Source organism: Sus scrofa, chromosome 4, assembly GCF_054392235.1.
Source record: "Sus scrofa isolate SSC_HxYL_T2T_F1_AM1 chromosome 4, Sscrofa_HxYL_maternal_Yorkshire_Landrace_v2.0, whole genome shotgun sequence".
Classification (NCBI taxonomy): Eukaryota; Metazoa; Chordata; class Mammalia; order Artiodactyla; family Suidae; genus Sus; species Sus scrofa.
Window position 1 is genome coordinate 34247134 of NC_139386.1, and position 24835 is coordinate 34271968.

General features: G+C 39.2%; 1 protein-coding gene across 15 annotated transcripts in view; it reads left to right on the top strand.

Moving 5' to 3' along the window:
- Window positions 1-24369, top strand: part of AZIN1 (antizyme inhibitor 1) — a 35574-nt gene extending 11205 nt beyond the window's left edge. Inside the window, exons 3-13 of one of the 15 annotated variants that reach the window (XM_085020589.1) lie at window positions 1787-1931; window positions 9994-12271; window positions 12572-12809; window positions 13694-13866; window positions 16395-16681; window positions 17157-17238; window positions 17553-17627; window positions 18466-18625; window positions 20444-20559; window positions 21025-21239; window positions 21926-24247. In XM_085020589.1, coding sequence (XP_084876715.1) covers window positions 16599-16681; window positions 17157-17238; window positions 17553-17627; window positions 18466-18625; window positions 20444-20559; window positions 21025-21239; window positions 21926-22034 — 840 coding nt within the window. In that variant the 5' untranslated portion in view covers window positions 1787-1931; window positions 9994-12271; window positions 12572-12809; window positions 13694-13866; window positions 16395-16598 and the 3' untranslated portion in view covers window positions 22035-24247. 15 annotated transcript variants of the gene reach the window in all.
- Window positions 24370-24835: the final 466 nt, after the last annotated feature.

A 24835-nucleotide genomic window follows, 5' to 3' on the forward strand; every position in this document is an offset into this window, starting at 1 on the left:
ACTACCTAAATTGCCAGTCTGCAAGACAGACTCTGATGCAAGAATGTCAGGTAGCATGCTGCTTAAGTTCTTAAGGTGTAGATCAGTTAGTTTGCAGACCACAGTTTGAGTAATGCTCCCTTTGGGTACATAAATGATGGCAAGAAATTATAGTGCTTATAATACAGCAAAAAAATGGGAAATAACCCATAGGTCCTGTTTGGATAAATATGTGACACATCTACAAAGAAAGTGCAAACTGACTTGACTCTATCCGTATCTATCTGCATGAAGCACTTGAAAATAAAGTTGAGCAAAAGAAGTCATGGTAGGCAAACAGCTGATTCCATTCATAGTGCAAAACCAGTAAAGCCAATGTTCTAGGGGCATATAGAGGAATGTTGACTAGAAAAGCATGGACATGCTTTTACTCTAGAGGAAATGCAACAGCTGCTACTGGGTAAAGATGTATAGGGGCTTCTAAGGTATTCACTTGTCCTTCACCTGGTATTTACTGCAATAATTATAATGCATACTTGCTTTATATGATGAGACGTTTTACCCTTGGTGAGGTGTTAGTGAGATTTGCATTAAGGTAATCAAAATAGTAAAGTGCATTTGTTTCAAGGCTTATTCCCTTTGCTGCACTTGGACAACTAGAAAGCTTGAAATTAATATGGTTATTTAATTTATTTGTTACTTTACAGTAGTTATCTGTAGTGTTACTACATTCTAATTACCATTGGGATTTACTTCTGTATGGGTACATGCATACTCAAGAAAAATTTTAGTTTTTTTTTTTTAACCAAAAATCTTTTTACCTTAATTTGAAGAATGGAAATGTTTTGTGTTATGTCTCAGGCTGTGTTGTAAAAAAAAAAAAAAAATTACTTTTCACATCAAATAATCAAGACTTTTTCCCTAAAAAGAGAGCCTAATCTTGTCAATTTCTTATACAAAGTACATTGTTGTGAAAAGCCTGTATTTCCATTTTCTCATTTAGATGTATTTAGAATCATGAGGAATTTTATTGGGAAGCCTTTATACAAGCATTTCAAATTTAGTTTGTTAGACTCATTTATTTCCTTTAGGACTCTCCCCCCTTACCCCCGTATATTTCATGTATATTCTTACCTGTTTTAAAAAAAATAATCCTTCAGCTGTCAGTCACCTTTGTGTTCTTCCACTAGAGTTACGTTTTTTTCAACTTTATCACTTAAAAAACTTCAGCTGTTTATTGCCATTACTGGCTTCACTCTTGCTGTCAACTAAAGCAACCCCTGTCCTGATTATCCAAAGTACATCGTTTATTTATGGTCCAATACAACAAAAGTTTATATGGTTTTATGAATACACAATTTGTTGAAACTTCTTTCTGACTACCAGTTATAGTATGTAGATTCCTGAAACTACCCTCCTGGAAGCCTGCTCCAGACCTTAGGTTTGTAGTACCAAAGTCATCCTTCTCTTGTATCCAGTTATTTCTAAAGGTATTCTGTGTGGTAAGTAACATTTTTCTGTCAGATGTGGAATGCCAAGATGACTTTGACAGCATTGTGTCTATTTTAAGCTGAGCTGAGTGTTAAGTTGTCAAATGCCTATATAAAAAAAAAAATAAAGGTAGAAGTGCCCCTAGGCTTCTTTAGAGTAATAGTAGTGGTATAAGTTTCAAAATATCTTTAAGTTTTCATTTTTAATGAGTAAAATTTCTTTTAGAAATTTGGTGATGTGTTAAGGTTGGGTTTCCTGCTTAGATGTCTATGAAACAGTACTCTCAACCTTTCAGCTCTCCCTGTTCTACTTCCAGGGAGGTCTTCACTTCAGAAATCCAAGACATATTCATCCAGCTTGGTGTCAAGTGGGCTGTTGCTGCCAGACATTATCTTGTGATTATTTGAGAGATGTATCAGTTTCTTCTGAAGTACAATCAACTGTAGAAGCCCTTGTAGCAGGTGTGTAACACGGCAAGTGCCCAGCTGCTGCAACCATTCCTCTTGGAGCTGCCCTCTCGATGGCATGAGGACTCAGGACCTCGTGAAAGGCTCCAGGGAGCAGTGTGCGGTTTTGGGAGCTTTTTCTTTCCTTGGCAGCTCTTTATGAAAAATGTATCATCCCCAAACACCAATATGAAGGTGTAAATAAGGAATGTTAAATATTTTTCTTCCTAGCTGTGATGTCCAAGAGGAAATCACCTATTACATAGTATTGTGATTGCAGCAATTGTTTTAGTGTGAAACTGAGATTCTTTTCACTGTATTTTAAGGTGTTTGGTTATGAAAATAGCCTAAAGGCTCTTACTAGTAGAGAGCACATCCTAGTTAGTGTCATTAAAAATGAATTTTGGAGCCTTTATTAAAAATAGGTTTGCTGGAGTTCCTGTTGTGGCGCAGTGGTTAACGAATCCGACTAGGAACCATGAGGTTGCGGGTTCGGTCCCTGCCCTTGCTCAGTGGGTTAATGATCCAGCGTTGCCGTGAGCTGTGGTGTAGGTTGCAGACGCGGCTCGGATCCCGCGTTACTGTGGCTCTGGCGTAGGCCAATGGCTACAGCTCTGATTCGACCCCTAGCCTGGGAACCTCCATATGCCATGGGAGCGGCCCAAGAAATAGCAACAACAACAAAGACAAAAAGACCAAAAAAAAAAAAAAAAAAAATAGGTTTGCTCTTAAGTTACAAAGGATTTTGAAGAGAGCCCAAGATTTACATAGAAATGTTTGGCATTACCTGGGTTTGAGTCTGCATCCTTTTTATTTTTTTTTTTTTGTCTTTTTAGGGCTGCACCTGCAGCAGATAGAGGTTCTGAGGCTAGAGGTCGAATTTGAGCTGTAGCTGCACACCTACACCACAGCTCACGGCAAAGCTGGATCCTTAACCCACTGAGTGAGGTTGGGGGTCAAACCCATATCCTTATGAATACTAGTTGGGTTCTTTAACCACTTAGCTATGATGGGAACTCCTGAGTCTGCATTCTTATTGGAGAGGTTCCTGGAAATTCCCTGTGGCATGGATTACCTTGGTGGATCTGACATACAGTATAAACTTTGCTCACCCCCAGTACATTTCACAGTTATTTTCATTCTGTCTCTAGAACATGTGTGTCGCACATTTTTGGTTTAGCATTATCACCAAGTAACTATTTATTTATTTTATTTTTTTGTCTTTTTGCCATTTCTTGGGCTGTTCCCTCGGTATATGGAGGTTCCCAGGCCTAGGGGTCGAATTGGAGCTGTAGCCGCCGGCCTACGCCAAAGCCACAGCAGCACGGGACCCAGCACGGGACCCGAGCCGCGTCTGTGACCTACACTGCAGCTCATGGCAACGCCAAATCCTTAACCCACTGAGCGAGGGCAGGGATTGAACCCACAACATCATGGTTCCTAGTCAGATTTGTTAACCACTGAGCCACGTGGGAACTCAAATCACCAAATAACTTTAAATATCTCTTAAATTTTAGTCAATTTTGGGGGGGCATTTTTAGGGCTGCACCCTTGGCATAGAAGTTCCCAGGCTAGGGGTCAAATTGGAGTTGTAGCCGCCAGCCTATGCCACAGTAACACCAGATATGAGCAGCATCTACGACGGGCAGATCCTTAACCCACTGAGCGAGGCCAGGGATCAAACCTGAATCCTAATGGATACTAGTCAGGTTCTTTACCGATGAGCCTCGACAGGAACCACAGTCAAATATTTTCTTAGTGCCTTATAAAGCAGAAATGTAGATCATAAGCCTTTTGCAGCAGTGGAGCTTTAAACTATTTTTGCTTACATGTTAAGAAAATTTCAGGAAGACTTCTTAGGGTATGATTATGAACTGCTTTTTTCCGGCTCTTGCAGTGAGATAAGGGATAGAAAGTACATACTTAAGATCAGCCTATACTTAGCCACCTACTTGAGCCTTTTCAGTTGTTCAAAATACGGGGTTCCAAGTGACATTTCCTTTGAGTAAAGGGGTTTGTTGGCTCAAAATGTGTTAGAAACCCTCTTTCCTGAAGGTCTTTGTGTTTTTGTGGATTCTTTTGAAGAATTATTTTATTCCTGGGCGTAGCTTTTAGTGTTTAACTGATAGTTGAGCTTACTTTTACAGTGATCACTTGCATATCAAGACTTTGGGCTCCTTTTGAGAATGCGAAAGATGAATCATCTTTTTCAGCACACTTCAGGGAGTTCTTCCCTGTCATCACCATAACCCTTAGGTTTAGAAATTCCTCATTTGTAGAATCTGCCTTTGTCCATCTGTTTCTTAGCACCTCCTCTGCGTTAGGAAATTAGCCTTCTTCCTAGGGAACATCTGAGAAAATAAATCAAGATAAAGCTCACTTATCTCCACATTTACCATCTTTTATGTATATAGAATATTAGTATTTATTTATTTTTATTTTTGAGGGCCACTCCTGCAGCATATGGAAGTTCCCAGGCTAGGGATCTAATTGGAGCTACAGCTACTAGCCCACACCGCAGCCATGGAAATGCCACATCTGAACCATGTCTGTGACCTTCACTGCAGCTCACAGTGACGCTGAATCCCCAACCCACTGACCAAGGCCAGGGATGGAACCTGCATCTTCATGGATGCTAGTCTGGGTTAATTTCCACTGAGCCACAACGGGAACTACTCTTTTTGTTTAAGTGGCAGCACCCACATCATTTGGAAGTCCCCGGGCCAGGGTTTGGATCTGAGCTGCAGCTGCAGCAACACTGGATTCTTAGCCTGACCTGGGTCAGGAATAGAACCCACACCTCTGCAGCCACCTGAACCACTGCAGTTGGATTCTTTGGGCCGCACCTGCAGTATATAAAGGTTCCCAGGCTAAGGATCAAATCAGAGCTGTAGCTGCTGGCCTATGGCAGGGCCACAGCAACGCAGGATCCCAGCCGCATCAGCAGCCTACGCCACAGCTCATGGTAATGCCAGATCCCTAACCCACTGAGCAAGGGCAGGGATCGAACCCACAACCTCATGGTTCCTAGTCAGATTTGTTTCCATTGCACCTCACTGGGAACTCCTGCATTTGGATTCTTAACCCACTGCACCCCAGTGGGACTTAGTATGAGTTTTTATCAATTATTACTGTGGTGCTCAGTATAATTAGGTAAAAGAAAAAATACTGCATTTATGTCTGTTTTTAGGGGTTTCAGGTGTGTTGGTCTCAACCTTTTTGTCAGGTACTGCCAACTAGGAAATTTTATTTTATTGTTCTATCACAGTCCTTTTGTCAGGCAGCTAGAGATTGGTATAAACTAACCCAAATGGTTACTTCAGAAGGGAGAGTTAATATTTCAATGATACCCCATTCTAAATGTACTCTAAATCTTTCTCCTTTAGAGCAGGGCGTGCTTTCCCATTTTTCTTATTCATATTGGTAGTACATTTATTTGTCAGCTATTTTAGTTTGGCCATTTATTGTTTAAAATTATTTCATTTCTACAAGTCTATAGTGACAGTAAGCAGGTGGTAAATGGTTGCCTGAGGAGGAGTTGTGAATTTATTGCAAAAGGGACATAAATTTATCTTTATGGTGTTTGTGATTACACTGTTACTATTTACATTTGTCAAAATGTGTGTGCGTGTTATTGCATGTAAACTGTTAATAAGATAGATGAAAACATTTTCAAATACAGGGTTTACCTGAAAATTTGGAGAAAAGGTATGGAAGGAACAAGGTCGAAATGTGGAAAACTTAAGAAGGAAGGTTTAAAAGGCCATGAGTGGGCGTGATAGGATGTTTTGGTACCGTATGTGAATAAACTTATTACATAGAGCATTAATGAACAACTATGGGAATTTATGCCTGAGAAATGGTTATTTGATTATAGGGGTATAATTAAAGCTCTATCAAAGAGACTGAGTTGTGTTGAATTTCCAAAAGAAGGGAGTTCTGTGTTGTCTAAGAATAGGAATGCTGGGGAGACAGGTTTTTCCTTTTAACATACAGGAAAACTTCATTTTATTGCAGTTGGTAGTAATGCGTTGTTTTTCTTTCCTTCCATCCTTTTGTGTGTGTGTGTGTGTTTTTAGGCCCGCACCAGTGGCATATGAAAGTTCCCAGGCTAGGGGTCAAATTGGAGCTCTAGCTGCCAGCCTGTGTCACAGGTATGCCAGATCTGAGCCATGTATGTGACCTACACCATAGCTCATGGCAGTGCCAGATCCTTAACCCACTGAGCGAGGCCAGGCATTGAACCCAAATCCTAATGGATACTAGTTGGGTTTGTTACTGCTGAGGCACAACAGGAACTCCAATAATGGGTTTTTAACAGGTTGAAGTTTTGTGGCAACCGTGTTGAGCAAGTCTATCTGTGCCATTTTTCCAACAGCATTTTTCAGTTGAGGTATATACATTGTTTTTTGTCACACAGTTAGTATAGTGTAAACATAAATTCTGTATGAACTGGGAAATAAAAAATTTTGTATAACTTGCCTTAGGGAGATGATTGTTACAGTGGTCTGGAACTGAACCTGCAGTATGTTTGTGTACTGCAATGTATGTGCCTGTAATTTGATCGTCAGCATTTCTAGAGCTAGCCTAATTAGTTCTGTGTCTCAGTGTCTTCATTCATGAAAAATGAATGATACCATCATTGGTTTTAAGGGGTTAAGAGAATGTTGTACAAAATATTTGGCACACTGCTACTAAAAATGTTTGCTTTTAGGAGTTCCCATCGTGGCTCAGTGGTTAACAAATCCGACTAGGAACCATGAGGTTGCAGGTTCCAACCCTGGCCTTGCCCAGTGGGTTAAGGATCCAGTGTTGCCGTGAGCTGTGGTGTAGGTCGCAGATGCGGCTCGGATCCCGAGTTGGTGTGGCTGTGGTGTAGGCCAGCAGCTACAGCTCCGATTCGACCCCTAGCCTGGGAACCTCCATGTGCTGCAGGTGCAGCTTTAGAAAAGACCAAAAAAAAAAAAAAAAAAAATTTGCTTTTAGATATAAGCTAGTTTAGCAGGCAGAGAGTTGAACCTGTTAATTATGAGTTTGAAAATAGTTGGAAAAAATATCCTTATTGTTATGACCATAATCATTCTACTCTAGAAAAAGCTATCAAGAGTATTCAGGTTAGACTAGGGTGAATGGACCTGATGTTTTTGTAACTATTTAGGATTCTGATGTTAGAGGAAAATTAGCCTTTCTAAAAACACTGTAGCTACAGGAAATTTGAGGTTCATCTTGTCCTGGCTTTAAAAGCTAGACATGAAGGAATTCCTGGTAGTGCATTGGGTTAAGGGTCTGACTGCTGTGGTATGGGTTTGATCTGTGGCCCAGGAACTTCTGCATGCCATAGAGGCAGGAAAAAACCAACAACAGAAAAAACTAGACTTTGCATTTGGTAGTAGTTGCCTGTGATGGTCCATAATTGAGAACCCAAGGTTCCCAAGTAAATATTGCATATAGAGTAGAATATACTTAGGAAAATCATGAGCTGAAATACTAGGTTAAGGATCTTGATTATTTCCCCACCCCCCACTTTTTTTTTTCTGTTTTATGGCCACACCTTGTGGCCTATGGAAGCTCCCAGGCTAGGGGTTGAATTGGAGCTGCATCTGTTGGCTTATACCACAGCCAGGTCCAAGATGCATCTGTGACTGCGCTGCAACTTGTGGTGATGCTGGGTCCTTAACCCACTGAGCAAGGCCAGGGATTGAACCTGCATCCTCATGGACACTGTGTCACCTGACACAGTGCCCCCCCCCCGCCCCCCGGCCCCATCCCTCTCCTGTGCCCCGCCCCCAGCCACACAGGAACTCCTGATTAAGTATTTTTATCATGAATAGATGAGTAGCCTTTATCTGTTCTGTTTGCTTTAGTGCATAGTTGAATATCCACCTAAAATTCATGTTTCAAATGGTCTTAAACTTAAATGTGTATCCTCAAGCCTAAAATGTCTACTTTCTGGGCACAGATTTGTCTTTTCTGGTGTAACAATTTTTAAGTAATGTCCAGGCTTTGATTTTACTTGTATAAGTATTAGGTCTTAACATAGATGCACCTAAGTTAACTCCTTGGATGAAAGTGTCTTCACCTTGTCATTTTCTACCATTGCCTGAAAGAGCTAAACTAAATGTAGTTGATTTCTTGGAAATAAAGCTGTTAGTGTTTTTAAAATATTATTTTACATGAAATTTTACTAGTGCTATGGCTTATTGATGAGTTTGTTTTGGCAATTTCTAAAAGCTGACACATAAGAACCATTGAAATGGAGTATATTTTTAGGACAAGGGCCGTCACCCAAGGAGAACTCTAACATAGAGCAGAGGGAGGGGAGAGGAAAAAAGGGGGAATCGAGGACACAGGAAAAGCTGTGCAGGTTTTAAAATAGTTGCCAAAAGCTAGCTGGCAACTATTAACCGTGGCAGACCGAAGTCAGTCCCAGGCAATAGGCAGCATCCTGTCTATAGAACCTGTTTTTTTTATAGACTTTATGTTGTTAAATCTTTGCCTAAAGTAATCTAAGGACCAGTGAATTCAGCAAAGAAGATAAACTTAGGTCAGTATATGCTAGTCGAGAGGATATTGGGTGATCTGGAGAAAGGGGGAGAGGACATTGGGTGATCTGGAGAAAGGGGGAAAGTTTGATTGTGGAAGGGTTGGATTTAGTCTGATGCCCCCTTAAAAATTAGAGTTCTTAGTAAACAAGTGGTTCAGGACGTATAGGTCCATGGCTTATACCTAGTTTCAAATTATAGTGGCATTCTTGCATATCTGACAATTGGCAGCTTAATTTTTAGCTCTTCTCAGTCAACACTTCTAACAAGTGTTTTTATTTATATACTGTAAGAATCATTACCTTTTTTTTCTTTTTTGTCATATGGCATATGCATTTCCAGGGGTCAAATCTGAGCCATAGTCGTGACCAGCAACTGCTGCAACCCTGAATCAAACTTCTGTCCCAGCACTCCAGAGACTTCCACTGATCCCATTGCACCACAGTGGGAACTCTTACTTATTTTTATTTTTTTATAACAGTCTTGAAGTAGCAGCTGAGATAGATAACTGAAGTTGACCTCAGGGTTGCACAGCTTGGGGTTGGGTGAGGGGTGCAGCATATTCCCCCCCTCCCAAACAGAGACACACACACACACACGCAAGTGCGTGTGGCATTTCCCAGGCCAGGGGTTGAACCTGCTACCACAGCAGTGACAATGCCAGATCCTTAGCCACCAGGCTGCCAGGCAACTCCTGCACAGCTGTTAAATAACATAGCCAGGACCAGGTCTTTTGACTTCTAGTGTAGAAACCAAATCAACGCACATCATAACTTGATTTAGGTGGTTCTATTTTAGCTTTTGGTGGGGTCTAGGCAGTCTGGGTCAGATTGTTGGCAAGTCAACCTCTAGGAGCTCCTGTTGTGGCACAATGGAATTGGCAGTGTCTTGAGTGCTGGGACTCAAGTTCATTCCCCAGCCTGGCATTGCCACAGCTTTGGCTTAGGTTGGATCTAATCACTGGCCCGGGAGCTCCATATGCCATGGGGCAGCTGAAAATGGGGGGTAAATGACAGTCTCTGCTTTGACTCATTCCTAGTACTTAGATGTCATCTACGCTTGAATTTTACTTAGAAGACACTTATTTGCAGTTACCTGGTAGCACACTGATAAGTGGCAGGCAGTGTGTAAAGTACAGACTATTTTGATTTCTTAGCTGCAGATATTTATTTCGCTAGCTTTCTGTACTTAAAATGAATAAAATTGTATGTTACGAAGAACCACAAAACAAGACGAATAAAACAGACTACGCCTGCAACTCTGTGTAAATAAGATTGACAGTTTTGACTTGTAGTAAATCGTGTGTATGTGTGGATTATCTTTTCAAGAAATTGTTTTTTAGATATGTAAGTACACATTTACTTGCTTTAAAATGGGCACTAAAAAAAGGTTATTAGTGATCCAGTGTTTATGAAAGTTAAATGATCACAACAGATTCTGCTAAAGTAGGTGCTTATTAGCGTACTTTCATCAACAACACATACATTTTTAACTAATGAAATAACAAGGCTTTGAAATAACTTCTCTTTTGACAGTTTGTTGCATATTCTAAGGACCCAGACGTAAGGCTTAGCGGCCCGTCTCTTGTTTTTCCTGGTTTATGACTTTCGGCTTTGTGGAATACGGCTGAGATGAAAGGATTTATTGATGATGCAAACTACTCCGTTGGCCTGTTGGATGAAGGAACAAACCTTGGAAATGTTATTGATAACTATGTTTATGAACATACCCTGGTAAGTGTGTCATTTCTCCAAATAGTATTAATTTTTGAAATCTAGAACATTAGTGCTTTGTTTACAAAATCTTAATCTGATAAAAGTACTTCGTTCAGATTTAACTTTTCCAGGTCTTGACACCCCTGCTGCCTTTGAGTAGTGAGGCTTTCTTTATAGCTCATATTTAAAACAAAAACAAACCAAAAAACCTACAGCCTTTTCTATTTATTTGCTTTTTAGGGCCACACCCACAGCATATGAAAGTTCCTAGGCTAGGGGTCCAGTTGGAGCTACAGCTGCTGGCCTACACATACAGCCACAGTAACATGGGATATGAGCTGAGTCTGCAGCCTACACCTTAGCTCATGGCAATGCCAGGGCCCTGACCCACTGAGCGTGGCCAGGGATTGAACCCACATCCTCATGGATACTAGTTGAATTGATTTATATTTCAGGTAATCTTGGCTGTATATATGTTAACAGAGAATTTATACTGGATGTTTATTCTCCACTGCCCTAAGTATCAACTTGTATGAAATCATATTTACTGCTCCTTAAGATCATTTTTGTTCTGTACTTGCTGATAGAATTATTTTTGTTTATTGCCTTACTGATAGAATTTGTTTTTTTGGAGCTAATTTCCTATATGTCTCAAATTTGAAGAATTGTTTTGATGTTACTGGTGTTCAGTAATAGGATACCCAAAAAACTTCTTTACTTCTCTTGACCTTTACAGATGTGCTCAAGTCTCCTCACACACCAGCAAAATCCTGTTTTTTCTCTCTTCTGCCATCAGAATTCTTTTTTAGGGGGAATGAGGGAGAGTGAAGTGATACTTATCCTACTGTTAAATCTATTCTACAGCCAAGCCAATCTACAGTTAATTCTTTCATGTCTCTGAGAACCTCCTATTGCAAGTATGGCGACCTTTTATAAACACTCTATAGGTCAGAACATTAGGGATGGCAGCATGTCTTTTAAGGATGGATTAACTTTGATATCACTGTCACACATGACTCATGATTTCTAATCATGCTTATTTCGTGGTTAGTGAGTTCCAATAATGTTTGTCTTCAAATAATGGTAGATTTTAGAGTAGAAAACAGCAATATTGTCTTCATGGCTTTTTGAGCAATATTTGGATGCTGTATGTTCTAAATAAGATTATTTTGTCTGACATCTGACATTGGATAATTTTACATTCTGGCTGGCATGCATAGTCATCTCTGTACCCTTAGAGGAGCCCCAATGTTGAAATAATTACAGATTTCTGCCAGATCTCTAATTAAAGCCAGGTGTTTTTTTTTTTTTTTTTTTTTTTTTTCTTTTCGAGGAAAGAAACAGCCTTACTTAGTATACTTCTGTATTTAAAATTTTAATTTTGCCTGCTCATAGACTACCAACTTTATCTCCTTAAAAACGGACTTCTTGGGAGATCTCATTGTGGCTCAGTGGTTATGAACCTGACAAGTATGCATGAGTATGTGGGTTCGATCTCTGGCCCCACTGAGTGGGTTGAGGATCTAGCACAGCCGTAAGCTGTGGTGTAGATCGCAGATGCGGCTTGGATCTGGTGTTGCTGTGGCTGTGGTGCAGGCCAGCAGTTGCAGCTCCAATTCAGCCTCTAACCTGGGAACCTCCATGTGCTGTGGATGAGGCCCTAAAAAGCAAAAAAATGGGGGGGGGCACTTATTTTGTTCCCCTTGTTTTGCTGTCTCTGGGTGCAGTTCATAGTGGAGATAGAGCCTTTTGTTGAGCATTCCTGGTGTACTCACTGTGTTAGGAAATTAGATCCTGAACTGTTGAAGTAGGATTATTATTTTATAAACAGGAAAGCATTGAAGGAAACAGGTAGTCTCCTTCCTGTCCACTCCTCAAAAGTAAAATTGAGGCAGTTTTCTGAATATTGAAAATCTTTCTGAAATAAAACTATAATTGATAATGTTGGGGGGGAGTGGCGTCGCCTGAGGCATGTGGAAATTTCTGGGCCAGCGATCAAACCCATGCCAAAGCAGTGATCCAGGCCACTAAGGTGACAGCACCGGATCCTTAACCTGCTGTGCCGCAGGAGAACTCCAAAGTAGAGAATATTTTATAGGCCAGCATAGCCACAAATCTGGTTTACAAGAGAATGTCTAAGAGTAACAATAATGCCATTATGGAGTTCCTGTTGTGGCTTAGCAGGTTAAGAACCTGACATAGTATCTGTGAGGATGCAGGTTCGATCCTTGGCCTCGATCTGACATTGCTGTGACTGTGACATAGGGCGGCAGTTACAGCTCTGATTTAACCAGGGAACTTCCACATGCCCCAAGTGCATCAATAAAAAGAAAAAATTAAAAAATAAGAAAGAATGTATAAATTCTCCTTTGTTTGATCTACTTAACTTTTTAATAAGCCTTATTTATAATATTCTGTTTTCAGTAGTTCTTTATGTTTCTCTTTTTTCCTGTCCATAATAGACAGGAAAAAATGCATTTTTTGTGGGAGATCTTGGAAAGATTGTGAAGAAACACAGTCAGTGGCAGAACATAGTGGCTCAGATAAAGCCATTCTACACGGTAAAGTGCAACTCCACTCCAGCTGTGCTTGAGATTTTGGCAGCTCTTGGAACTGGATTTGCTTGTTCCAGTAAAGTAAGTCATTTTCATTATTTTGTTATTAAACTGCAACATGGCTAATTTTTGTTGACTTAGAGCAGTAGGAGAACAATTGCAAGGAATTTTCACTTTGGGATAGGTTTTTTTAAGTCTAATTTTTCAGCTTAATATTGGAAATTTAGAAACTTTCAAGTGTACCAATGAAAGTTTCGGTTAGATGAGACAGTTCCTCAGAGATATTGTGGGTTCCGTTCCAGACTGCTGCACTAAAAAAGCAAGTCGCATGGATTTTTTTTTGTTTCCCAGTACAATCTAAAAGTTATGTTTATACTATGCTGTAGTCAATTAAGTGTGCAATAGCATTATGTCTAACTATATACCTAAATCAGAAAATAATTCTGTTGAAAAAGGTGCTAATAGACTTGCTAACACAGGGTTGCCACAAATCTTCCATTGGTTAAAAAAAAAAAATCTGAAAAGAAATGAGTATGGCTCTACTTTTTAAAAGGTTTTTAACAAGAGTATATAGTGTAGTAAGCATTACCAGAATATGAACTGTGATGTTAAATAATTCTAATTTAACCTTATATAATTTGAATTTAATCAGAAAACCAAAGTATAAAAATACTAATTGAAAAGTAATGGCGGAATTCCTGTTGTGGCACAGTGGAAACGAATTAGACTAGTATCCATGAGGATATGGGTTCAATCCCTGGCCTTTCTTAGTGGATCAGGGATCCGGCATTGCTATGGCTGTGGTGTAGGCCGGCAGCTGTAGCTCTGATTCGACCCCTACCCTGGGAACTTCCATATGCTGTGGGTGCAAGGGTGCAGCCGTAAAAAGTAAAAGCAAAAAAAAAAAAAAAAAGAGTAATAGAATGTTTGCCTTTTAGATGACACTGTTGAAAATCTATTTTTAGACTGAAATGGCTTTAGTGCAAGAATTGGGTGTATCGCCAGAAAACATCATTTACATAAGTCCTTGCAAGCAAGTGTCTCAGATAAAGTATGCGGCAAAAGTTGGAGTAAATATCATGACATGTGACAATGAAGTCGAATTAAAGAAAATTGCACGTAATCACCCAAATGCCAAGTAAGTGTAAAACTAAGTACATGGGAGTAATACTACTTGGGGTTTGAGTTTGTCTTTAGCCTGGGCAGAGGGGGCATTTACATAGAGCAGTGGTATAAACTGTAATCATTGTAACTTATTTGAAGTTCCTATATGGAAAATGCTACTAGCGTTTTATTGGCTGACTACTTCTGATACTTTATGTGGAGATGGGATAAGGGCATTTTGGGATATGAACTTGTAATCTTTAATTCATGGAAGAAAATTTGGTGTGATAATCAAACTAGGGCCACAGCTATACTTTCATAATTACATTAACTATGCTAGTTATTTGTCCTGTGGTAATGGGATGTTTCAGTAAGTTTTTTTTCCTGGTTAAGGGTTTAATCTGCCCTTAGCCGAGGTTTCTTGAATGGTTGTCCTTCGTGTCAGTGTATTAGGACCTAGTCCACAGATTGTGGCGGTTTCTTAAGGCCCACATTTCTCTTTAGTCAGGAAGTGTAATGTTTTGACTTGTATCCTGCAGTCACCCCAAGATTTTTTACCTGGCTACATCCACGCCATATGGAAGTTCCCAGGCCAGGGATCAAACCTGCGCCACAGCTGTAGGAACTCTGGATCCTTAATTCTCTGTACCAGAAGGGTGCTTACCCAAGATTGATTGATTTTGTCTGTTTAGGGCTGCACCCATGGCATATGGAGGTTCCCAAGCTAGGGGTCAAATCTGAGCTATAGCTGTCAGCCTATGCCACAGCTACACAGGACCCGAACCGTGTCTGCAGTCTACACCACAGCTCACAGCAACGTTGGGTGGATCCTTAACCCACTGAGCGAGGCTAGGGATCTAACCTGGGTCCTCATGCATACTAGTTGGTTTCATTAACCACTGTCCCAAGATTTTTTTTTTTTTTTTTTTTTGGGTCTTTTTGCTATTTCTTGGGCCGCTCCCGCAGCATATGGAGATTCCCAGGTTAGGGGTCTAATTGGAGCCGTAGCCACTAGCCTACACCAGAGCCATAGCAATGCGGGATCCGAGCCGCATCTGCAACCTACACCACAGCTCGCGGCAGTGCCGGATCCTTAACCCACTGAGCAAGGCCAGGGATCGAACCCGAAACCTCATGGTTCCTAGTCGGATTCGTTAACCACTGCGCCACGACGGGAACTCCCCAAGATTTATTTTTAATAGAAAACTTTACTCTTTTTTTTTGGCGTGCTCATGGCATGGCAGCCAGGGGCATTAAACAACATCTGAATACATTTTCTTTCTTTTTATGGCTGCCCATGGCATATGGAGTTCCAGGTCAGGGATCAGATCTGAGCTGCATTTGCCCCTCTGCCACAGCTGTGGCAACGCCAGATCCTTTAATATTAACCTGAATCCTGCCATTGCCACCAATCTTGTTATACCACAGCAGGAACTTCAAGGCATTTGTTTGGCCTTTTTGGAGAAATTCTAGGGACCTTCTTGTCCCTCAAAAAACTTCCTCAGAGTTCCGATTGTGGTGTGTTGAGTTAAGGATCTAGCATTGACTTTTAAGTAGCATGGGTTCAGTCTCTAGCCGGGGAACTTCACATTGCCATTTAAAAAACAAAAACAAAACAAAAGCCTGAAAACTTCCTGTGAGACAAGATCCTATGCCAAAACCTGTTGGAGAAAAAAAATGTGTGGGGCCAGACCCAGCCCCAAATCTCATGAAGTTTACAGTCTTTGCATGCATACAATACATAGTCTGAGATGCTCCTTTAGTACGTAAATATTTTGTAATATACACATAAAGAATGGTGTATAACAGGAGAGTAAAATTTTACATTTTGATTATTTTTTAGCTCGCAAAAATAGTATGAAAAATTTTCACACTTTTAAAATATTACCTGTATATTCTAGATATTTTGGCGTGTGAACTTCCATATGCTGTGTATGTAGCCAAAAAAAAAAAAAAAATCTCCCTGTTCTGTGACTTTCTGGTGATAAGCCCTGATTTGGGGTGTTTACTGTGATAAATCATAAATGGAATGGTATATTATTGATAAAAACCCAGTTCTACCCATAGGTAGGGTAATTTTGTTTTTACAAACAGCATTTTTATGTAATTATTGTTTTAATGGTTGACAGTTAACTTGGAGATTGCTTGACAGTCTTAATCACGGTGTCATGGTTTGGAATGAAATACCAAACAGATTTGAATCAGTAGTCTAAAAGACTGCTGTTGAAACACATAAAATAACTTAAAGCTTCCCAGTCTTTTTGTTAGATGTACAAGATTGATGGGAAGAATGTTTAGAATAAGTTAGCTAGCTAGAAAACAGTTTAGGAAATCTGGAACGTTTAAGGCCCTGATATTGAAAAATAGTGATGGCATTGCTATTGAATTTAGTCTTTCTAGGTGGATTTATGGACTGATGAAATTTGAAAGTAATGTCTTTCATTACAGAGCCCAACCCACTCTTGCTGCTACAACAGAATCTTAACTTCCTGCATTTTCCAAATTCCCATCCTTGAAAGCTTCATGCTTTAGGCCCTAATTGCTAGTTTTTTCTCTATACAGGATTGTATTTCATTAGGTTCACTTGATTCATCCATCGCTGGATTTTGGAGCACTGACAGCATAATCAACACACTTCCTACAATCTTCAGGCTTCACATGTGCTGATGATGATGTAAACCAACTCTGCCCCAATCATCTTCCCCTTCTCTTAGGGTCTTACTACATATTGCAACAGAAGATAATATTGGAGGTGAAGAGGGTAACATGAAGTTTGGCACTACCCTGAAGAACTGTAGGCATCTTTTGGAATGTGCTAAGGAACTTGATGTCCAAATTATTGGGGTTAAGTGAGTATTTGTATTAAACTTAATTTTGTAGTGATCATCTTTGTCTTTCTGCTTATTGATTTAGGATTTCATTTGCATGAACTCCAGTAGATTCAATTTTCCACATACTGCAAGTGCAGCCAAAAAAAAATTGTTTATAAAATGTGATTTTTAATTTTATGATCCAGTCATTGCCTTTAGTCTAATACCAGCCTTTCTAAAAGACTTAGAACCTGGTGGCTTAGCAGGATCTGGCATTGTCATTGCTGTGGCCCTGGTTACAGGTGTGGTACAGGTTTGATCTCTGGCCTGGGAACTTCCAGAGGCATGGCCAAAAACAATTTTTTTAAAGGCTGGTATTGTAACGTGTGCTTCTCATGCTTTTAAATATTTGGTAAGATTAATATGAATGCTTTTTATGAATGAGTTGAAAGGAATTATAGGAAGGGCCTCTAAAAGTTGTTACAACTTTGAATTTATTACTCATTTCTTTCAGATTTCATGTTTCAAGTGCTTGCAAGGAATCTCAAGTATATGTACATGCTCTATCTGATGCTCGATGTGTGTTTGACATGGCTGTAAGTTTTTCTCATATCATTTTGCTATTTTAAGCCAGGATGTTATTTAGTGGTTTTGTATCTCCGCAGTACTTGCATATGTATTTTTGGACTTTTAAAAAATGGTTGTGAAGGTATGATATAGTAATTTTCTTGCCTATGTCTAAGGATAGTACAGATAACATCAGGAAGAGAGCATACACAACATTGAATTAATCTGCTTCTGTTACTAGAAAGCCGAAAGTTTACAGTGTTATTTACCTCCTGGGAGGGTTTTTCGTACTTTGGAAAAGGATTTAAAGATTTTTTTCCCTTCCCCCCCCCCTCATCTACAGGGAGAATTTGGCTTCACAATGAACATGTTAGACATTGGTGGAGGCTTCACAGGAACTCAATTTCAACTGGAAGAGGTAAACCTTGTTCAGTAAACAGACATAGTGGAATAATCTCTTTACTGTTGTAGATTTGTAGGCTAGAGTTTTTATAGCAGGAACTAAAGTTGTAACATTTGATTTTAAGAAAATGAATAGGCAAAGAGAAGACCTAGCTAACTTTGAAAAGTGAATAGACTTTGAACTCTGTATAACTTAAAGAGAAAGTTTCTGTTTCAGTACTTGATGACGTAAATGAATTCATAACTTGAAGAGCTTGACCTGTTTTATCCATATACACATCATTCCTTGTCCTAGGATATAGGAACTGATTTGAAAATTTTCTCCTTTGTTAACTGACTATAGAAACATGACTTGAAACAATCATAGTCACCAGTAGCTATTTGCCATTGGCATTAATTAATTGATTTTTTTTTAAAGTAATGCCATCACAGAGTTCCTGTTGTGGCTCAGCAGGTTAAGAACCTGACATAATCTCCATGAAGATGCATGTTCCATCCTTGGCCTTGTTCAGTGGGTTAAGGATCTGGTGTTGCCACAAGCTGCAGCACAGGTGTCAGATTCGGCTAGGATCTAGTGTTACTGTGGCTGGGGCGTAGGCCTGCAGCTGCAGCTGTAATTTGACCCCTAGCCAGGGAGCTTGTATATGCTGAGGGTCTGGGCATAAAAAGAAAAAAAATTAATGCCATTCTGATAGTTAGAAAATAAACTTTGATGACTTGAGTTTTGCTAAGCTTCATGGTCTATGATTCAACTACTTTATCTTCCTAGAAAATTTAATAGTTAACAATCTCTCAATATTTGTGAATTATCTAATCCAATATTGAAACTATAATAAGGGGTTTAAAATCCATAGGTTAATCATGTTATCAGCCCTTTGTTGGATGTCTACTTTCCTGAAGGATCTGGCATTAAGATAATTTCTGAACCTGGAAGCTACTATGTGTCTTCTGCATTTACACTTGCAGTTAATATCATTGCAAAGAAAGTTGTTGAAAATAAGTTTTCCTCTGGAGGTAAGTTACAAGTTTATAGTTTTGTTTCTGTTAATAGATAATTTGAATTAGTTTTGAAGATGAGTTTATCAGATACTGCTCAGGTATAAATATACTATAGGGCATGTCATGGATTATAAAGTCGTGGATGGTCTTATCTGCAGTTTTCAAAGTGCCCTAGCCAAGGTCACACACACTCTGGAAGACTTTTGGAATCCAACTCTTCTTTTTTTTGTTGTTTTTGTGTTTGTATATTTTATTTTTTATTTTTATTACTCAATGAATTTATCATATCTGTAGTTATATAATGAACATAACAATCCAGTTTTACAGGATTTCCATCCCATGGACTCCAACTCTTCTTTTTTTTTTTTTTTTTTTTTTTTTTTTTGTCTTTTTTCCTTTTTCTAGGGCCACTCCCATGGCACATGGAGGTTCCCAGGCTAGGGGTCCAGTCGGAGCTACAGCTGCCAGCCTATGCCACAGCCACAGCAAGGCCAGATCCTAGCCACATCTGTGACCTACCCCACAGCTCATGGCAACGCCAGATCCTTAACCCATGAGCAAGGCCAGGGATCGAACCTGTAACCTCATGGTTCCTAGTCGGATTCGTTAGCCTTGACAGGAACACCCGGAATCCAACTCTTCTTTTTTTTTTTGCCTTTTCTAGGGCTGCTCCCACGGCATATGGAGGTTCCCAGGCTAGGGGTCTAATCAGAGCTGTAGCCACTGGCCTACACCAGAGCCACAGCAAAGCGGGATCCGAGCCGAGTCTGTGACCTACACCACAGCTCACGGCAATGCCGGATCGTTAACCCACTGAGCAAGGACAGGGACCAAACCCGCAACTTCATGGTTCCTAGTCAGATTCATTAACCACTGCGCCACGACGGGAACTCCAATCCAACTCTTCTTGATGCTGGTGTATAGATAGGCTTATTTTTGATAAACTTCCTGTTAATCATTACAACCTTAAGTGTATAATTTAATGAATGAAGGCTTATACTGTCTTTCATATCAAAATACTAGTAGTTTTCATATCTTAAAATTGTCTCTCGGTTTTATTCTCTTGTTAGATCATCAGTTTGGGCTGCCCTTGAACTTTATATAAATGGCATCATAAAACATACTCTTCTCTTTTTATTTATTTTTATTTATTTATTTTTGTCTTTTTAGAACCACACCCATGGCATATGGAGGTTCCCATGTGAACCCGCCTCCTCATGGATGTCAGTTGGGTTCTATAACGCTGAGCCACAATGAGAACTCCTATACTCCTCTCTTTAAGTCAGTTGAGTGTAATGTCTGGTTGAACCATTTTGGCTTAATGTTTATTACCAGTTAATATTCCACTATGTCATGAGTGTACAGTTTATTCATTCTTCTTGCTGATGGGTACTGTTTGTGGCTATTAAGAGTAAAACTGCTATTCTTATAAGTATTGTGGATACTTTTCATTTCTTTTAGGCAAATGATTAAGAATAGAATTTCTCTGTCATAGAGCAGGCGTTCGAAATTTCAAAATGGTATTCCCATTTTACCCTTCCACTGGCAATGTATATGTGCAAGTTCTGGTTGTTCTCACCTTTACTGAGAGAACTGGTTGTGGTTTTAATTTGCATTTACCTGGTGACTAATTGTGTAGAGCATTTTTCGTGTGTTTGTTGGTTATCCTCCTTTGTGAAGTGTGTTCTGTATTTTTAGGCTGTATTAAGGTATGTCAGTATTTATGTTTTGGTGAATGTGAACCTAAGTTCTATAAATACTAATTCAAACTTTGATAACACCTTTTAGATGATTTACTATACATTCCTTTCTACTTCCCTTGTTTTATTTCAGTAGGAAAAACCGGAAGTGATGAACCAGCCTTCATGTATTATTTGAATGATGGTGTTTATGGTTCTTTTGCAAGTAAACTGTCTGAGGACTTAAATACCATTCCAGAGGTTCATAAGGCAAGTTTTGTTTTTTTGTTTTTTGTTTTTTTACAAGTAATGTAAAAACTGCTTACATTACGTTACATTGGCAGGTGATGAATAGAGCTATTATTTTGGAGAGATATTTTAAGATGAGAGAATGTTGCCCCTTTTGATGATTTACATTTCTCTGGCTGAGTCCCTTATAGTCTGCCTGAAATGGAGTTGAAAGGGGGTGTAATGCCCATGGCTCCAGGCCTTTTTTCCAGGGGCACATTGGCTCTGAGATAACAAAACGATGTTCTTAGCCACCCTCAAATTCAGTGCCTGCCTGAGTAAAAAAACAAAAAGAGTTCTCTTGTAGCTCAGCTGGGTAAGGAATCAGCTTCATCACTGCCACAGCTTGGGTCCCTCCTAGGGCATGGGTTTGATCCTTGGAGTGGAAACTTACACGTGCTGCAGCCATGGCAAAAAACTAAACAAAACAAAACCTTTTCCCTACAGAAATACAAGGAAGATGAGCCTCTGTTTACAAGCAGCCTTTGGGGTCCATCCTGTGATGAGCTTGATCAAATCATGGAAAACTGTCTTCTTCCTGAGCTGAATGTGGGAGATTGGCTTATCTTTGATAACATGGGAGCAGATTCTTTGCATGAACCATCTGCTTTTAATGATTTTCAGAGGCCAGCTATATATTATATGATGTCATACAGTGATTGGTAAGACGGTGTTATTATTTTAGGGTAGATTGGATATTTGAGGTGACATAATTCTGTAATGAATGCACATCTTTTTCTTTTTCTTTCTTTTTTTTTTTTGCTTTTTAGGGCCACACCCAAGGTATATGGAGGTTCCCAGGCTAGGGGTTGAATCAGAGCTATAGCTGCCGGCCTACACCACAGCCACAGCAACCCACAGAGTGAGGCCAGGGATCTATCCTGCATCCCGTGGTTACTACTAGTTGGATTCGTTTCCACTGAGCCACATGGGAACTCTGAATGCCCATCTTTACAGTAATAGCCAAATGAAATAGCCAAATGATTATTATTAAGAGCCACACCCATGGTTTATGGAAGTTCTTGGGCTAGGAGTCTAGAAATCAGAGCTGCAGCTGCTGGCCTACACCACAGCCACAGCAATGCCAGATCCGAGCTGCATCTGTGACCTTCACCACAGCTCACAGCAGTGCTGGATCTCTATCCCACTGAGCAAGGCCTGGGATCGTACCTGTATCCTCATGGTTCCTAGTCAGGTTTGTTGCTGCTGAGCTGTGACGGGAACTCCATAAAATGATCTTTTAAGAGTGATTGGAAGACCAGTTATATTTTATAGTCCTATTTCAGAGTCCATTTGTTATGTGGTTTGTGGCCTTTGCACTTAAATCTAAAATTCTTCTTTTATGTAGGTATGAGATGCAGGATGCTGGAATTACTTCAGACATGATGATGAAGAACTTCTTTGTGCCTTCTTGCATTCAGCTGAGCCAAGAAGACAGCTTTTCCACTGAAGCTTAAACAGGCATTAATACTTCTTTAGATCTGAAGTTGCAGGTTAAGCTTGTCTGGTCTACATTCCAGTCTGGAAAAAAATGAACCATCTTATTCTGTTAATTCTCTTGGAAACAAAAATATTAGTAAATAGCTATTTGGGACCAGACAGAATCAGCTCTCATCTATAATTCACAGGGGCTAATTGGGAGATTAAGATAATGTATCCAGATTTAAACTTAACCAGTTTGCCCTACCCCTCCAGCATTTAAAATAAAATATGCAACAAAATGGATGACTTAGTGGAGATGGAAGCCCATTAATTGGGTTCCCCATTAAACCGTTTACATACAAGTACACAGTTTTTATACTAAGGATTCGTGTTAAAAAGTCTTGTAAAGTTAATGTCTTTCACCCAGAGATATCAGCTGTCAGTGGAAGACCAGTGTGACTTCATTAGATACGTTTAGTGTATTTAGAATGTGTAAATTTGTGCTTTGAACTGTAGTTTATTAAATGTAAAATTGCATCATAGTATTTGTTGTATTTGACCTAATGTAACCCTTGTATGATTGCAATAAAATTTTGTGTAGATTTTACTGTTTTTTCAGGCTAAAACTGGGAAAGGGGCTAGCTAGTGTAGGTAGTTTTGAAATAGATGTGTATATGGACTGTTTTGAAGGTTATTTTCCTTTATAGCCCATTTTGAGTTTAGTTTGGCTCAGTACACTTTTCAGTTATTTAATTAGTAATTTAAGCAAAATGTTTGGTAAATCATTGTGAAGTTCAGATTCATTTTGGAGAGTTGATGTGCAGTAAGCATGATAACAATTTTAACACCAAAAATGTTACTTCTGCATAAACCAATTGTAATTAATAGGTGTTTCTGTATAGATAGAATGCATAGAGTACCTTAGTAAATCTTTGAATCACAAATCTTTTGGCTGAAATGGAAGATTCTATTAAATACTTTGAATGAACTTTGGGGGAGGGAAATAAAATTGCAGAAAACTGCAGCATACTAAATCTTAAAGAAGGGCTACATCTATATCCAGAAACCTGCTCTTTTGCACGGAATATTATTTAAATTCAGAGTTGTGAGAGGGTTGGGGTGTGGTACACCCACTTTCAATTTCTCAATTGCATTGAATTCAAACTTAGGGTTTGTTTTTTAGCCATTCACTTAGTTTCTAGTTACTTCCCATTTGTTCAGCTTAGTGTAATTAGTTTTAATTCTTTTCATACTAAAATTTTATGGTGATTGGGGGAAGGGATTTAAGCGTCACTAACCTGACAGTTGTTTCCAGGAATTTGCTATGTTCACTGCTAGTGTATTAGTAATCCTAGACTCAGAATCACAATAGTAATAAAATAACACCAGGGGTCATTTTTCCTAACTTACTCTATGTTCAGATGTGGAATTTCTGTCTTCCAAGAGGAAATGTGACTTCACTTTGGTGCCAATGGACAGAAAATTCTACGTGTGCTACATAGGAGAAGTTTGGAATGCACTTAATAGCTGGTTTTTCACCTTGGTTTCAAGGTGGAAAGAAATTGATCATGAATCTCTAATAAATTTCGATCTCTTAAACCAGTAGGTGCTTAATAATTTTTGATTTGATTAATTCCCATTTGAATTTTATGGGTTCTATTAAAGAAAATCAGGACCCCAATCCATTGTCATCTAATTAATTACCCTTGAAGTTTTCCAAGGTATAATGTGGGATTTTATGCAAAATTCCAAGCTACCATGCCACTTTTTTTTTAGCTGTAATGAGGAGGAATTTCTTCCCAACCTTGTTTACATGTTGTGCTTTTTTGGTCCAGAAATGCCAAATCTTTTAAAAGATGGTACAACTTTTGAGTCCTGGCTTGACTATACAACTTTGAGCTTTAATGGCATGAGTTTTGCCGTATTTATAGGAGAGTTATTCTCTGTATAACAGCTCAGAGTTGCAAGTATGACATGTGAATGATACAATAACTTTAAGAAATGTCTGTGTTGTATATTAAGACTGTTTGCCATGAATCTGAAGTTTGAACTTATGTATTTCAATTTGGTATGCTAAAAAAGTACTGAATTAATGTATCGATCTTTTTTTAAAAACGATATTGTAATCTCAGTTCAGAATTTAACTGAAAATATAAAACCCAAATGATTTCTATATGGTAAATTGAACTGTGTAAAGGTAACTTGTGTGATTCTGAATACACAGATAAAATGTTTTTATTCCTCCTTATGTTTTAGTTTTACTTTGGCTTCTGTCCTAAGAGTTCAAATTTTACGTATCAGCTTTGTGTATATTAATTTGCAAGCATTCTTTCAGAATTTTACTTGCTTTATTACATAGTAAATAATTGAATCTGATAAAATGACTCTGGGTATGAAACAGTGAAGGCTTTGATAAAGTCCAGACGTATGTGTGAGCACAAAGATTTATATGTGGGCACTGATAGCATTGAATGCAGATTTGGGTGAAGAAAGCCACACTGTTTTCTTTTTTTGTCCATTGTTGGATTTCCTCTTGATTTACTCTGGTAGTTATTAGCAACTTGGCCGATAAGGTAGTAAAGAATGCTTACTTAATTGGCTTGGAAGTATGAATCAAAATTTTCTTAGTCTTCCATATTCAGGTTGCGAATAAGTCCTACAACTACTTTAGTCCCTGCCTCATCCATCCTGAAGTATAGGGATAGAAGCCTGCTACAGGTATTTATGGGAATAAACCTGGCCCAGGGTAAGAAACAAACTGGCTGTAGTCTTTACTGGCACCTTCGGAGCCATCTCTACCAGCAGCAAGCTACCAGCTTGAGGATGGCTGGCTATA